The sequence below is a fragment of the Podarcis filfolensis genome (genome assembly GCF_964270895.1).
Source record: "Podarcis filfolensis genome assembly, chromosome: Z".
NCBI classification, from domain to species: domain Eukaryota; kingdom Metazoa; phylum Chordata; class Lepidosauria; order Squamata; family Lacertidae; genus Podarcis; species Podarcis filfolensis.
The window spans coordinates 38029743-38044329 of NC_139617.1; the positions used below are offsets into that span (position 1 = coordinate 38029743).

Below are 14587 nucleotides of genomic sequence, written 5' to 3' on the forward strand. Positions count from 1 at the left end.
GAAGCCACATGAGGGGCGAGTGCTTCTAGCAGGGCTCTTATTATCTTATTAAGGATGGAATATTCCTTCAATCCAGTGCAAGTCCTACTGCTACATTTATTTTAAAAAACATTTTTAATATTCATATTGGGTTATCCTTGATACAGACAGCTTAAAATAAATGATATGTATCTGTATTGTGCATTAATAAACAAATGCCTACCTCCCCCCTCTCCAATATTCCCTCACCAACTCCCCTCCCCCCCCCTTCTCCTGTCAAACTTTCAGGAGCTGCCTGCAAATAGTGTCCTGCTCATCTACCTGTCAGCCACTGGCGTGTTTCCTTCAGGTCGTTCGGATAGTGAAGGTACAAATAAAGGAATGCTCCCTGTCATGAGCAGGGCCTGAATTCTCTTTATGATCCACAATCTGACGGGGGAAGCCTCCAAATGCTTTTTCTCTTGGAGAATAAGCTATGGGCCAGCATTGTCTTTGCTGGGTATGGCTGCCCAACAGGAAGTGGCGTTTGGATTTTCTTCTCATGTGCCACACCTTAAGATTTTTCAGGTGTTGGAAGGGTTAGCACCTGGTTCAGGTGCTTTACTGGGCTGGAAGATCTTCTTTGTGTGGTGAAGAAGTGGGGTGTACGGACCCCTATGCCATGCACACTGCGTGATGCTCAGCAGATGTGTATCCCATACATCTCCATTAGTTTCTCTCTCACCTTTTTCTCCAAGGAGCTCAAGGTGGTTTACATGGTTCTCCCTCTCATCATTTTATCCTCACAGCAACCCTGTGAGGTAGGTTAAGCTTAGTGGGGATTTGAGCCCTGGCCTCCCAGGTCCTAGTCTGACAAACGCTCTAGCCACTACACTACACTGGTTCTCCTTTCATGCCCCAGGGAGAAAAGAGTGGACAACAAAGACATTTTTCAGCCTGAGGGCCACATTCCCTTCTTTGAAGGCTTCAAGGGGCCACATGCCATTGGTGGGTGGAACAATGATTGTGAATTTTTACCTTTGTGCAGTAGACTAGTTTCTATGAATAAATGATACACACAAACACCCAGCCTCCATCCACACAAGCAAGAGGCATTATCAGGGTTTAAGGACACATTCCAGCCAGCCAAAACCATTCACAGTGTGAAGTAGAGCCAGTGAGGGTGAGGGTTATGGCCTGGAGAGAGGGAGAAAGTCTTAAGGGCCAGATAAAGAGCCCTGGAGGGTTCCCCACCTCTGCTGTCCAACCAGGTCTTAAAAGTGTTACGAGGCTCCATATGGAGCACATCACAGTACTGGGGAGTGGCGTGTGCTTGATCTTCACTACACGAAGATGATAACCAGCCTTGTAAGTGTTTGGTAAATGGTGTCTCCTGAATGCTTCTGGGGCTCATTGTCCCTTTTATTTAAAAAACAAAACAAAGCAGTATGAACACAAAGCCGTCTTGATAGTACTCAAGTGCAGCCAAAGGATGACTGCTGGGGGAGGGGGGGGCGTGCTGTAGAGATGGTGGATATTTCCTCACAATTCAAGCCCTTGTCATGACTTTGGTAATTTCCCTCCACCCCACCTCCACCCCACCTATCCGACCCGTAAGAATATTGGGATGCAGCTGCCATCTGTGCTTTGTTTGTTGTTTTGTTTTTTAAGACAACTCCCCACCCCCCTCAAAAAATACAATCATGAAGATGATCCATTCCAAAAATTGGCTGAAGCTGAATGAATGGATCATACAAAGTGAAAGAATTTGGTTCTCATGGTACCATGTTTGCATTCAACAACAACAAAAATTCCTCCTAGTAGATGTTGTATTAAATCTGCTCCATTCACTTAAAAGACTTGCATTCCTTTATAAAATGCATGCTTGTTTCATCTTTCCTTGCATGATTCATAAACCTTTCCAGATACTTATATTTAAAAAAACCCACAAAAACACCTGTAACAAAAAGTTTACAGGGTCTTTTTTGCTGTGTACTTTGGTGCCAAATCTTTGTCCTCTCGCTTGACTCTGGTTTTTGTGGGTGGGTGGGTCTTATGCCTGCTGCATGAGCTTTTGTTGTTCCCAACATACGGTAGGACAAATGTCCATCTCCACCCTTTGTAGAGCTTTCTAGATTTTCTGTTAACGCTTCTGGCTCAAAGTGGGAGGTGAGCCTTGGGGACCATCTGTGCAAAATGTCAACCTCCTCCATTCTGCCCCAGAGATGACATTAATGCAGCTGGGACTCTAGAAGGGAAAGAGAGCTGGCCTGATTAAGTCATTGACATGGGGGGAAAGCAGAAGGGGTAAAAATAATTAGGGATAATTTGAGGACGGGGTAAATTGATAGTTGGTAAGAATAGGTTTGTCTTCTGTAATTGAACAGAGTTTGAGGAATGGGACCTGCCTCTTGAGGCACAACAAGGCAGATAATCTTAGAGCGCTTGAACCATGGAAGGATGGAGTATCAGACAAAGAGAAAGGGAGCATAGGTCTAAGGAAAAAGAGAAGGAGGATAGGCTCTGCCTCACCCATGAAACTGCCCTGTAATCTTCTGAGCTCAGTAAGGCCAAGTTGCAATGGCAATATTCCTGATACTTGCTTTTGCACAACAAATTATTATTTTTTAATCAATGTTTCCTTTTGTTAGCTGCTTTGGTCTTTCCTTGGGAAGCTAAAACTGGTTATTAATCAGCAAGTGAAATTTGGGAAGTAAATGAAGAACCAGGATTGTTGTCTCAGCCTTTCCAATTGTTTCCAATATTGGACTTGCACATAGCTACCTGCAGTCCACATGATTGGCTTTCTGAGCTGAACGTACAGGGAAGGGCAAACAGTATCACTTGTTCCCTAGAATGTTACAGCTTCAGGAGCATGGGAAGCAGCATTTGAGGGAGGCACCATCTGCATTGTATCTTTAAAGCAGTACCATACCACTTTAATAACTCATGGCTTCCCCACCAAGCATCCTGGGAGCTGCAATTTATTAAAGGTTGTGAGACTTGCTAGGAGACCCCCCCCCTATTCTTCGCACAGAACTTCCATTCCGAGAGTACCCCAGGTAGAGGAAACTGTTAAACCACTCTGGGAATGGTAGCTTTGTGAGGGGAATAGGGGGTCTCCTAACAAGTCTCATCACCTTAACAAACGGCAGTTCCCAGGATCCTTTGGGGGAGCCCTGAGTGTTTAAAGTGGTTTGATGCTGCTTTAAATGTATAGTGCAGATGGAGCCTGATTCTAAAGACCGCATTTGACACCTGTCGAGTTTGCTATGTGAAATGAGTAACTGCGTCTCCAGGAGAAGGAGTAAAATCTTAGGGCCAAACTAGACAAATTATACTGTCTCCACTGGGAAGAGATGGTTAAGCGCAAAGACCATTTGGAAAATCCCATTGTCTTGTTGTGGAAAATGCTTGAATTCCCACTAGGCAGTTGTGAAGCTGGTAGTGAAGCATGTTGTGTAAGTGGCTGTTGCCCAGAGTTTGGTAAAAAAACCAGCTTTTCCTTTTTTAAGCTACCCTTGGCATTCTCCCATCAGCGTTCTCTCTCTCTCTCTCTCTCTCTCTCTCTCTCTCTCTCTTTATCACTATGCTGGTGGCTGGTATCCACAGCAAATCTGGAAAGGTTCTTCCTGACCTACTAAGGTGGAAGGATGGATTTCTAGTTCTTGGTTGTATTGATTTTGATTGTGGTGTGTGGGTTTAAACATGGCGTATATTGATCCTTCCTGTATATATGTGAAATAAACACGGTTTTAGTTAGAGAGGTCTCTAATGAAAAGGGCACAATACTTTTGGCCCTACACAATCTAAAACAGGGATAGTCAGCTGGCAGCCCTCAATTCCACCTATGGCAGCTGTACCAAATTCTAATCAAGATCATAGTAAGTTATATTGGGACGAAATGAATCTGTGTTGTGTTTTGAATTCATAGGCTAAAATGAATCAAAAGCTAAAGGACATCTTGTATTGTCAAGATGGGGGGCAGACATTGGCCAAGTGAACTTCCAAACCCATAATCCATTAGTAATCTGCAAGCTCTCCCAGATTCTCCTTTTTCTCCCAAATGGGGGCTGCTGTCCATATCCCGTGTTTGTTTCATTGCCAACATGTAGCTGTGTAGCTGCTGTTCATTCTGGCCTCCTGTTTGCATTTTCTGCAGGTCCCTATGATTTTGGGGGTGTCCTGACAAACAGCAACCGGGACATCATAAATGGGGATGGCATCCACAAGCGGAACCAGTCGTACAAAGAGATGCACTGGTGAGTACCATGTACCTGGAAGAGCAGGTGGCAGGAGCCCTCAGCCCTTGGAATTTAGTTTTGCTGCCCCATGGTTTCAGTATTTGTACTGGCTTCTTCCAAGTGGCATTTTGAGGCTGATGCTTCTCCCACAACTCATACACATTTCCTATAAAGCCCTAACCTCAAGGGCAGGGTTGGGGGGTATTTTTCAACCTGCGCATCACATTCCTTCAATAGTAACATTTTTGGGTGGCTGCATGCTGGTGGTGAGTGGGCCCAAAGGCAGTAGGGGGAGCAGTGGAGATGACACCTTCGTGCTGTAGGCACACACCTTCATCACTCCATCCAGGCAAGCAAGAAGCATTATCTAGCAGCTCTTCTTATGTTCTTGTGACCATGAACTCAGGCCTCTCTGTTTAAACTGGTGGGTGGAGGGTCCTGTTTAGGTTTGCTTAGTTTCCCTTAAGCGCTTTTATAAATAAGTACAGTAAATGGAAGGTTGTGACGGGAGGTGGGGAGACCCCTGGAATGATGTTATATTACTGAGGAAGCAACAATCTCTTCCCAGGTTCCAAGCGTACTTTTGAACCATTTCTGTTCTCTCTTTTAGTCTACACCCTGGTGATCTCTATCCTTTCACGAGGAAGCCTCTGTTTATCATAGTGGACTCCTCTAACAGCGTTGCCTACAAGGTAACAACTTTTCTCCATCATTATCACCATCGTTATTTATTTATATGCCTCCTTTCCATAGTTAAGGTGTGCTCTAGATGACTTACAACCCCAGAAAATTGACATAATTTGCTCTAGTAGGTACAAAAATGCAACCAAATCTTAAATGATAAAAAATGAAAACCTCTCAGTAAGTATACAGCAAAATTTAACAATTGTTAGTAGATCATAAGATCTGAGAATAAAAACTAAGCAATTTAATCCCAATAACAGGTAAAAATAATGTATGTCAGAATTAAATCTTGACTCCAGCATTAACTCCTAAACAACACCCCCCCATGCCAATAGTTTCTAGACATACTGGACAGCAGGACTTACTGGCCTCACAGGTCAGATAGTCTCTGGCCTCTCCAGCACCAGCTGGTTTTGCAGCTGGAATCAGGGTGCTGGCCCCCACCCCACCCCAGCCCAGCAAAGCAGGGAGGAGGCTCTTGCAGGACTCACAGATAAGATGATTTTTAAGATGTCTGTGTTTTGAGTGCTTCTAAAGTCAGCCCCTCTCCCTACACCAAAGTAATTTTTTAAAATGCATTTTACGTGTGCCATTTGTTGTAAATAGAACATTCTTGTAATGTGTATACACAAAATTTATTTAAGGGAACAAAGCAAAAAACCAAACAAAATTTTAAAAAACATAATGCCTTGGTAGTAATAACTGACTTTTATAAAACACTAAAATGTCCTCTATGAAACAGTGAAATACCCAACACATTTGGGATTTTGTACTGAGCTTACTTCTGAGATTTAAAGCACAATTGCAACTGGCCTTTTTAGAGTTCTCTAAGGTGGTGTGATGTGTTAACCCATGGATAACTGCAGCCCCTTTGGAGAGACATAGCCATGTTCATGTGCCAGCAGCTGTGCTGTAACTTCCTTCCTTCCTTGTTTTGACTATTTCAGTTGTATTTTGCTCTTGCTAATTCTAGTTACCTTATTGCACATAATATATATATGAGTGTCTGTATCGCATGCCCTGTGTAGAGTAGCACAGAGCTCTGTGCTTAATCATCACTTTGACATTGAGAGGGAGAGAAGGGGGGTGACTATTACTCTGATTAGACCCAGCTGCTCTTTAATATGTTAACAAGCTTAGTAGGAATTAACTTAATGAATTTTAGTGGAATTAACACATTTAGAAGAGCGCTTGCTGTCTTAACAGGCTGAGTCCTGGATAGAAACTAGAAGGATGCTTTCCTTCCTTTCCCTGCCTAAATTTCCAACTTTCCCCAGCATCTCTTTTCTACCACGTGTTAGAAAATACTCATTTGGCTGGAAAAACTGAGCAGTCATCCGCCTCAAAAAAAACATTTGCTTTGTCTCATTAGCTGTTGCATACAGAAAGTTAAATTTCATGTTGGGTTGTCCACATGACATCCCCTGGTGCACTGCATAGACTTCTGTTACTTATTTAGAACATTTGTAGTCCACTCTTCTGCCAAAAAGGCTCTCACAGTGGCTTACGGACAAAAACATGACACACAAGGGGAAAGTGACAGGGAAGTGAAAGAGGTGGGTGGGGAATCAAACTCAGGCATTAATTCTTAATGTTGACATCCTTCTGTCTCTTGAAACATTGGAGGAGTTCGCCTTTGAGGGTGAAGTCAAGCTGTTGGAAGGTTACAGTATCTGCTGTGGCTGTAGAGACTGAGATGGGAGAGACATGTTTTGTTGCATCTGGAGCAGATAAAGGCGTCCAGTTGTGCTGCTGCAGACGTGCCATGGCTCTTTTTTTATCTCTGTGCTTCTCCCAGTAGTCATTCCACCTCTGGTCACTGCTAGGGATACACAACTTGACTTTCTGCAGGCACTGCAGTCATCTGTAACTGATTCCCACTCCAAGGGGTTGATGTTGCCAGCCTTCATGTCTCATTTGCAGACATCTTTGAAATGCAGATTTGGTCTGCCAATAGGCCTAGTGCCTGAAACCAGGTCCCCATAGAGCACGTTCTTGGGGATCCTGCCATCTTCCATTCTGTGGACGTGGCCAAAGCAGCATAGATGTCTGAGACAGGAGTGTGAACATGCTGGGAATGTGGATTTGGGAGAGCATGTCTTTGTTTGAAACTTTGTCCTCCCATGTGATAACCAAAGTCTTTCTGACACAGCACATGTGGAAGGCATTGAGGTGTTGCTCCTGGTGGATGTAAGTTGCCCACGTCTCAAAATTATGCAGCAATCCCTTCCACCCAATTAAGTTCTTGCCTTGTTATCCTTAGACTCAAGTTTAAATAATAACTTTAAATACGGAGACTTAGTAATTTTTCTATTATCAGCAGCCTGATTAACAGTAGCTGACAATACTGGAAACCTATTGAAATCTCGGTAAATAATATTTGGAATGTGGCTCTGTCGGGACACCTTACTCATCATAGAAGGGTAATTAAAGGCATTTCGAAGATAGACACTTTTGGCGAGACTTGGCTTCCATTCTTTTCCTTTGTAAATGAGAAAGAAGATACTTTTATTCCACACACAACACAAGAATCTCTGTGGAGAGGATACTTGAATGGACAGTGCATATATAAACGTATTGCCTGTGTACTGTGTACTGCCTATGAAACTTAATAAGAAGGTACCACTGGACAAAGTTACTGTATTTATATGCTGTTCTTGTATTTACCTGAAAACCAATAAAAATATTTGGATATTTTAAAAAAAGAGGGAAGCGTTCACAAAGTTCAGGTATGACTGTTCTGGTGGTGTTGATTCAAGGCCACTCTTTCTGCTTTGTACTATGGGCCCTTTTTGACTAGAGATGGATCTTGCTCGCCACCAGGGAGTAATCCAGGTTGCAAGCAGCACTGTGGTAGTTCTGAGTGACGCAAACACATTTTAGTGCTGATCGCCTGGTGACAGTCAAGTCCCTCTGGTGCCAGTGGCCTGACCTTGGGTGTCTCCAGAACACCCTGTGTTTAGCCATGGCAGAGAAGAACATGTTTGTGATGCAGAGGCGTAGACATATTGCTAGGGAATTTTCCTTTTATACTGAACATCCCACTCTTTCTTTTGAAAGAAAGGGGTTTGTATGGGGCTCCCAGTGGCCCTCCTCTTCAACCAACTGATCGGGTTTACCTTTCCGTTAGCTTTCTATTGCTGTATGTGTTCTCAAACCAAACTGCTGAGATCTCTCTCTTTCTCTCACTCCTCTTCCAGAATTTCACAAACTTATTCGGACAACCACTGGTGTGCCTACTTTCACCAACAGCATATCCAAAAGCATTGCAAGGTATGAAGGTGTTTTTCCTCTGTAACAGGAGTTGAGGTGTTGCACTGTGTTCCTGTATTTTACAGCAACAACAAAAGTCAGTGGAAAGGGGGTATTAGCTTCCCAGCTTAAAAAGCTGCAGTGACACCTCCCCATCTCCCGACCCTCATTTGATCCCCTGAACCACAGTGAGCAGTTCTTTCTTTTTTTGCAAGAACAGGGCATTTGTCGTCTGGAAGTTTACAGTAAATATTTCACTAACATACTTGTTGAGCCTTGAAATTGGCTGTCCTGGATGCTTGGAGAAGCTCTGGTGCTTAGTCCTGTTGTTGCTGTTGCATTGTTCATTCCACTGCTGGGTAAACAAAAAGCTCTTAGCCTGGTGCCTAGGGATTGATAAGAATGGCACCAGGCATGAGTCTGGGGAGAGCATTCCACAGGTGGTACTACTGAAAAGTGTTGCCAGCCTCCTCACTTCTCTCAGATGCTCAGGTGGGGCACATTGAAAGGGACTTCAAATGAACACTGCAGGGACTGGGCTGGTTTGTATGAGGAGAGGCAGTCCCTGAATTATTGTGCTCCTGAGCCTTGTAGGGCTTTAAAGGTCAAGGTGCAATCAGGCTCTTTATTTTCTAGGGGGATAGGACCATAGTCCAGCGGGTTGAGCACTTTCTTTGCATGCACAAAGTTCCAGATTCAATCCCTGGCATCTCTAGGTACAGCTGGGAGAGACTCCAGCCTGACTCCCTAGAGAGCTGCTGTCAGTCGATGTCTACAGTACCAATCTAGATGGACCAGTAAGGACCCCTCTGCACTATACATTTACAGCAGTAGTATATTGCTTCAAACAATCAGTTTCCCCCAGAGAATTCTGGGAACTGTAGTTTGTTACTGGTGCTGACAGTTGCTAGGAGATTCCTATTCATGTCACAAATCTACAATTCCTAGAGTTACTGTTTTTATTTATTATATTTATTAGTCACTTTTCGCAAAATAAATAAATAAAGTGAGTTCCCTGGGAAGAATAATTGATTGTTAAACCACACTGAGAATTGTATCTCTGTGAGGGGAATAAGTCCAATGACTTTCAACACCCTAAGAAACTGCAGTTCCCAGGATGCTTTGGGGGAAGCCATGATTGTTTATAGTGGTATGATACCGATTTAAATATATAGTGCAAACAGAGCATATGACAGCTCCTTTTCTCCTTAACGTCTGCTGTCCTTTTGCTTCGTGCAGATAAAATGTGGGGCGGGGGGGCGGTATTATCTCCTCTTCCTTTGCAGCGGTAACTGTGGTGGGCACTCTCTCTTAGGGTTTCTTCCTTGCCTGGACTAACGTTAACGGAAGTCTTTTTGGAGTGCCTTGTAATCTAATTAGGGAGCGAAATATTTGATCAATTCGAAAGCTCTCTATTAACTTTCCAACCCATTTTTCCAGTCCCCATAACTGTAAGTGGTTCTCTGGTGTGTCGCTCTCTGAGAGAGCAGCCCCTTTACTGCTACTGGTTCCCAGCATGAAGTCCAGTCTGGTGACATAATTTGTGGCACAGGAAGGTGGTGGTCAGCAGTGAATGCATGAAAGGAGCTGGAGACTTCACCCTTTGGCCTTGTTGAGGTAAGTTCTATTATGTGCCAAGAGGTTTTGAGTAAAAATAAATAAATATTGTTCCTGTGAAAAGAACACTAAATGAGGCTGAGTACACATCATACATTTTTTTAAAAACAACAACAACATTAAATCTCCCCCCAAAAGAAACCTGGGAACTGTAGTTCGCTGTGGGTACTTGAAATTTTAGCCCCTGGATACTTTTTCTTTCTTCCCAGAGAAGGGTGTGCTTTAAGTGTATAATATGTACATAGCCTCAGTCAAAGGAATGATGAAAATAATAGAACTTACCCTTTTTCAAGCAGAAAACACCTACCAACTGGTGAATGTCTCCAGCGGGAGAGGGGAGGATAATCGTATCTTGTTTAGTGTAATGTTCCTGCTGATCAAAACCTTAAATCTCTCCTTTTTCTCATTTTACTTAGTTGTACAAATTTGAAACAGAGCTAAGAGCTAGTCAAGTTTGAAGGATCAGCTTTCATTCTGGTGAATAATTGGGATGGTGATTGCTGGCAAAATAATTCTTCATATGTGTGTTTTGGGGATTGGGTTGGGGATAGTTTTTTTCAAGGTATTGTACTTCCTCTCCCCACTGGGGTAATAGTGCCTCTTTGTATTGGATGACGCTTTGGAGAAACGTTTTGCATTGGGTAACAGATAATCAAATAATATAGTTATCAGTGGGTACATCATAATTAGGAAACACTCCTTGATCGCCACAGCCAGGGTGTCTGCAGTGCTTAGTAGGATAGAATAGAAATGGGGAACCTTTTTGCAGCCCAAGGACCACATTCCCTTCTGAGAAATCTTCTAGGGTCCATATGCCAGTGGCAGTGGCAACAAATGTAAACTTTACCTTTGTACAGCAGAACATTTTCCTGACATGCTCACACACACCCCTTCTTTTTCCTCCATCCATACAAGCAAAAGGTGGTGTCAGAAATCAAGGGCATATTCCAGCAAGGCATATTGAGATGCGAAGCAGGGTCACTGAGGGTTGTGAATTAGGGAGATTTCCCTAAGCCAGGTATATTTGGCTCCTGGGCCTAAGGTTCCATATCTTTGGATAGACAGATTTCTGCTGGTACCTTGCAGAATGATAGTTCACATCATAGAATGGCTTTTGGTCCCCCACCCCCCTTCCATTTGTCAACAGTCGAAGCCTGAACACCTTTCGGCAGTGTAAAATCTACCTTGAAATAAATCTGAGGGTTGTAGCCAATCCTACTCAGATTAGGTAAATTGAAATTTATGAGCATCGTTAATTTAGGCATGTTCATTTCAGTGGGTCTGCTCTGAGTACAACTTCTTTTGATACAACCTTGGGTTTATCGGGAACCTGTTAGACCCTTGACATAAATTTGCTGCTGCTCACTGCTAAGCAAAGTTTGTGAGACTTGAATAGGAGGGCATCTTTGGTGCATTTATAATAGTGCCTCCCTATTTATGTGTCATGGTAGAGGGTTGTATGGCTGTTAACAGTGGGCAACCACCTCTCCTGTTTCGTATGCTAAGTGCATTTTGTGTTCATTTCCTTCCAGATCAGTCTCAGCGAGGCAGCCTCTTCACCTTCTTCCTGAACAATCCTTTAATGGCATTCCTATTTGTCTCTGGATTATCAAGCATGCGCAAAGGATTGTGGGACAAGTGTCATGATTACCTTCGCAAAATCAACCGGGATATTGCACAATTGCTGACTCATTCCCGTTCCATAGGTATGTACTGTAGGTATGCTTAGACCAAGGGAACCATGCAGCTGAAAATGAACAAAGAGGATGTGTTTGTTATTTTTACTATAAAGGGCCGCATCTGAGGTTGTATCCTCAGATGAGTAGACAGATTGATGTTACGGAGCCTGACTAGCATTAGATGCAACTCAGAGTCTCCTTTCCACTCCAGAAATTTAAAAAATAACTTTCTGAATTCAGCTTTTCTTTAAGAGCTGCCTTCTTACTTTCTGCAGATCAGGCCTTTCTCCAGTTTTTTGGAGATGAATTCCTTCGCTTACTTCTAACAAGATTCATCTTTTGCTCAGCTACCATGAGGATGCACAAAATATTCCGGGTATTTATCTATTATTTATTTTATTAAAAAAATCATACTGCTTGAAAATCTCAAAGCAGCATTGAACTCTTCCCTTCTTGTTGTCGAAACAGCTCTTTGATAGATGCTGACTGTGGATTGTATCCAACCAAGCTCTACTTTGAGTAGACCCAGTGAAATCAAAGCAGCCGTCAAGTTTTTAGCAACGTTGGGCCCAGTCCTGTAGGAATGCTCTCCCTAAGGAGGCTCAGCAGGCACCTTCTATTTTAACCTTTCAAAATTTGCCATAAACTTTTCTATGCCACCAAGCACAGACAGTTAAGAAAACATCTATGATAGTTATGCTGATTATTATATTAATTTTTTACACAGCTTTCTTCATACGTGTGTGTGTGTGTGTGTGTGTGTGTGTTTAAAAAAAATAAGGCAAAATTTAAAATCACAGATCATCAGCATAAATATATCTTGTTTGTCCCTCTCTTCCTCCCAAAGGAGCTCAGGGGTAGCAAACAATAAAACAATAATAATACATTTAAAACAATTCCAGATACAAACTGGAAAAGAATTTCTACTTAAAAGGCTTCTTGGAAGAAGGAGGTCTTCAGTAGAAGCTGAAAAGAGGACCACTTAGATATTTTTATGAAATTGCAATGATTACTGTACTGGAAAATTAAAATTCTATTTTTTCTCTCCTCCTCTTCCCCACTTCCTATAGCAGGAAACTAGAAATTATCCAGAATCCTACCCCCAGTTGCCAAGGGACGAAACTGTGGAGAATCCACACCTCCAAAAGCATATTTTGGAGTTGGCTTCCATGCTGGATGTTCGAAATGTGTTCCTGGAAACCACGCTTGATGATTATTAAAATGGAAATACACATTCTGGCTTTCTTACTGCAATGGGGTGTTTCCCAGCCACAGATTTTTGAAATGGTGCAGTTTTCTAATGTGAAGATCCACAAAAGGAATTTACTTGATTTTTATTTTTAAACTTAATGATTATTTTTTTAAACAAATGGAATGGCTGTGGGCACGGCTGTTCCATTCTGTATGGGGTCAATTTTATAAACTAATCCCTCCTGCATCTTTTTAAAAAAATTAAAGACTTAAAGGAATCCCTTGGGTTTAAAATTTTGGTTTGTGGTGGTTGAAAACCAGCGACACATCATAAATGAGCCTAAGTATTTAGGGAAAAAATGCTATTGGTTACTTTTCGCCCTTGTATGTGGAAATTCTTTATTTTTGTACGATTTTTAAAAATTTGGAAGCAAAAACAAAACACAAACAAACCAAGAAGAAGACCTCTTCTGTCCCCAAAGATTCTGGATTTGAAATGTGAAACATGGGATCACTCATTGCAAAGGAGCAATAGCAATAATAAAGTCTTTCAAAACAAGATATGTATGGCCAACTCAAGAAGGAGCATCACTTTTGAAGGGATCGCAGAAAATGTAGTGTTCCCTACTCCCATAAATCCCCTTATCCAGATGTTAAAGCTATGTTGCATGTTGATTAAGAATGCAGGACTTTTACCCCATCTCAGCCTGTGAAGGAATCGCCTCCTGACATAGGAATCACATCAAGAGACTGGCCCCCATCTCTTTATTGGACCACCCTCCGTGCCTCTTGCAGAGCCATGACGAACTTCCTGCCCTGGGAGGAAGGTCAGAACCAGTCAGTTTTTGGGTTCTGAAACCTCAGAAGGAGACAATCTGCCTTCCTCCACCACACAATGAAGTATCATTCCTCAGCTTCTGCCCAGAGACTTGTATCTAGGGATGGAAAATGCCAGCCTCTCTCTCTGCACATGAACACATGGCAAGGAACTGCTTCAAACTACCACTGCCACACTTGGACTGTGAATAAACCCTTAACCTGTTTGTGGTGTTCCCCAGATCCAAGAGAGCCACTTTTCTTACCCCCCACTCCTACCCTGTCTTTTGTGATTTGACAACACGTTGATGCTGTGTAGTGGGGGAAAGATCACTGCCTTGCCTCTGTGGCTGAGCTGCTCAAAATAAAACCTTGTTTATAGTTGTGGGAAAGGCACGTCCCTCCCCTCACTGCCTGTGTAAAACATGAATCTTCCCTACCATAGCTGTGTTTAGATGAGAAGGTGTGGGGGAACATACTGACTTTTCATTTGAGCCCTTAAGTATTTATTCTGTCTACAGCAGGTGCAGGGGACCTTTAGCCCACCAGGTGTTGCTGGATACAACTCCCATCAGCCTTGGCAAGCATATGGCCTTTGGCCAAGGATGATGGGAGTTGTAGTCCAGCAGCAATCTAGTGGGCCAATCTACAGGAATCTGAAGGCTGCTGCCAGAGGGTTTTTGTTGGGGTGTCAAGGGGAGGGGAGCAATGCAAGGGAAGCTAAACTGCCTGAAGGCAGCCTGTCTGTTTTCAACATAGGAAGATACTAGTATATAATTATAATCAAATAGGAATGCTGCAGCAGAAGGAAAGGGTTGCTGGGGAAGGGTGCTGCTCTCAAATTGTCCTCAGCACCCAGCTTTTTAAGGCAAGTTGTGGCTCAAGAGGTCTACCCCCACTCCTATACAACCATCTTGGAAAAGACCTCAGTGGGGTTTTTTTGCCCACCAAGGAATATGTTCATCTTTGAGTACAGCAACAGGCTTTGAAAGACTTAGAATGTAAAGAACACATTCCGTTTCATTTGAAAATGGATAGGAAGTCCTGGCAAAATTACACAGCATAGGTTTGTGTGTTAAGTGTCTTCCAGATGGTCCTGGAAGGGCTGCTGATAAAGACTCCTTTGGTGGTCATCTTGCAAATGGG

At 42.9% G+C, this 14587-nt stretch overlaps 1 protein-coding gene across 5 annotated transcripts in view; it reads left to right on the top strand.

Moving 5' to 3' along the window:
• The window catches only part of SCAI (suppressor of cancer cell invasion), an 81080-nt gene extending 67247 nt beyond the window's left edge, over window positions 1-13833 (top strand). For all 5 annotated transcript variants that reach the window (XM_083596980.1, XM_083596981.1, XM_083596978.1 and 2 more), the window contains 7 exons: window positions 268-346; window positions 4121-4220; window positions 4813-4894; window positions 8087-8159; window positions 11288-11461; window positions 11710-11810; window positions 12505-13833. In XM_083596980.1, the coding sequence (XP_083453106.1) occupies window positions 268-346; window positions 4121-4220; window positions 4813-4894; window positions 8087-8159; window positions 11288-11461; window positions 11710-11810; window positions 12505-12654 (759 nt within the window). In that variant the 3' untranslated portion in view covers window positions 12655-13833. The remainder of the gene's footprint in view (window positions 1-267; window positions 347-4120; window positions 4221-4812; window positions 4895-8086; window positions 8160-11287; window positions 11462-11709; window positions 11811-12504) is intronic.
• The last annotated feature ends 754 nt before the right edge of the window (window positions 13834-14587 follow it).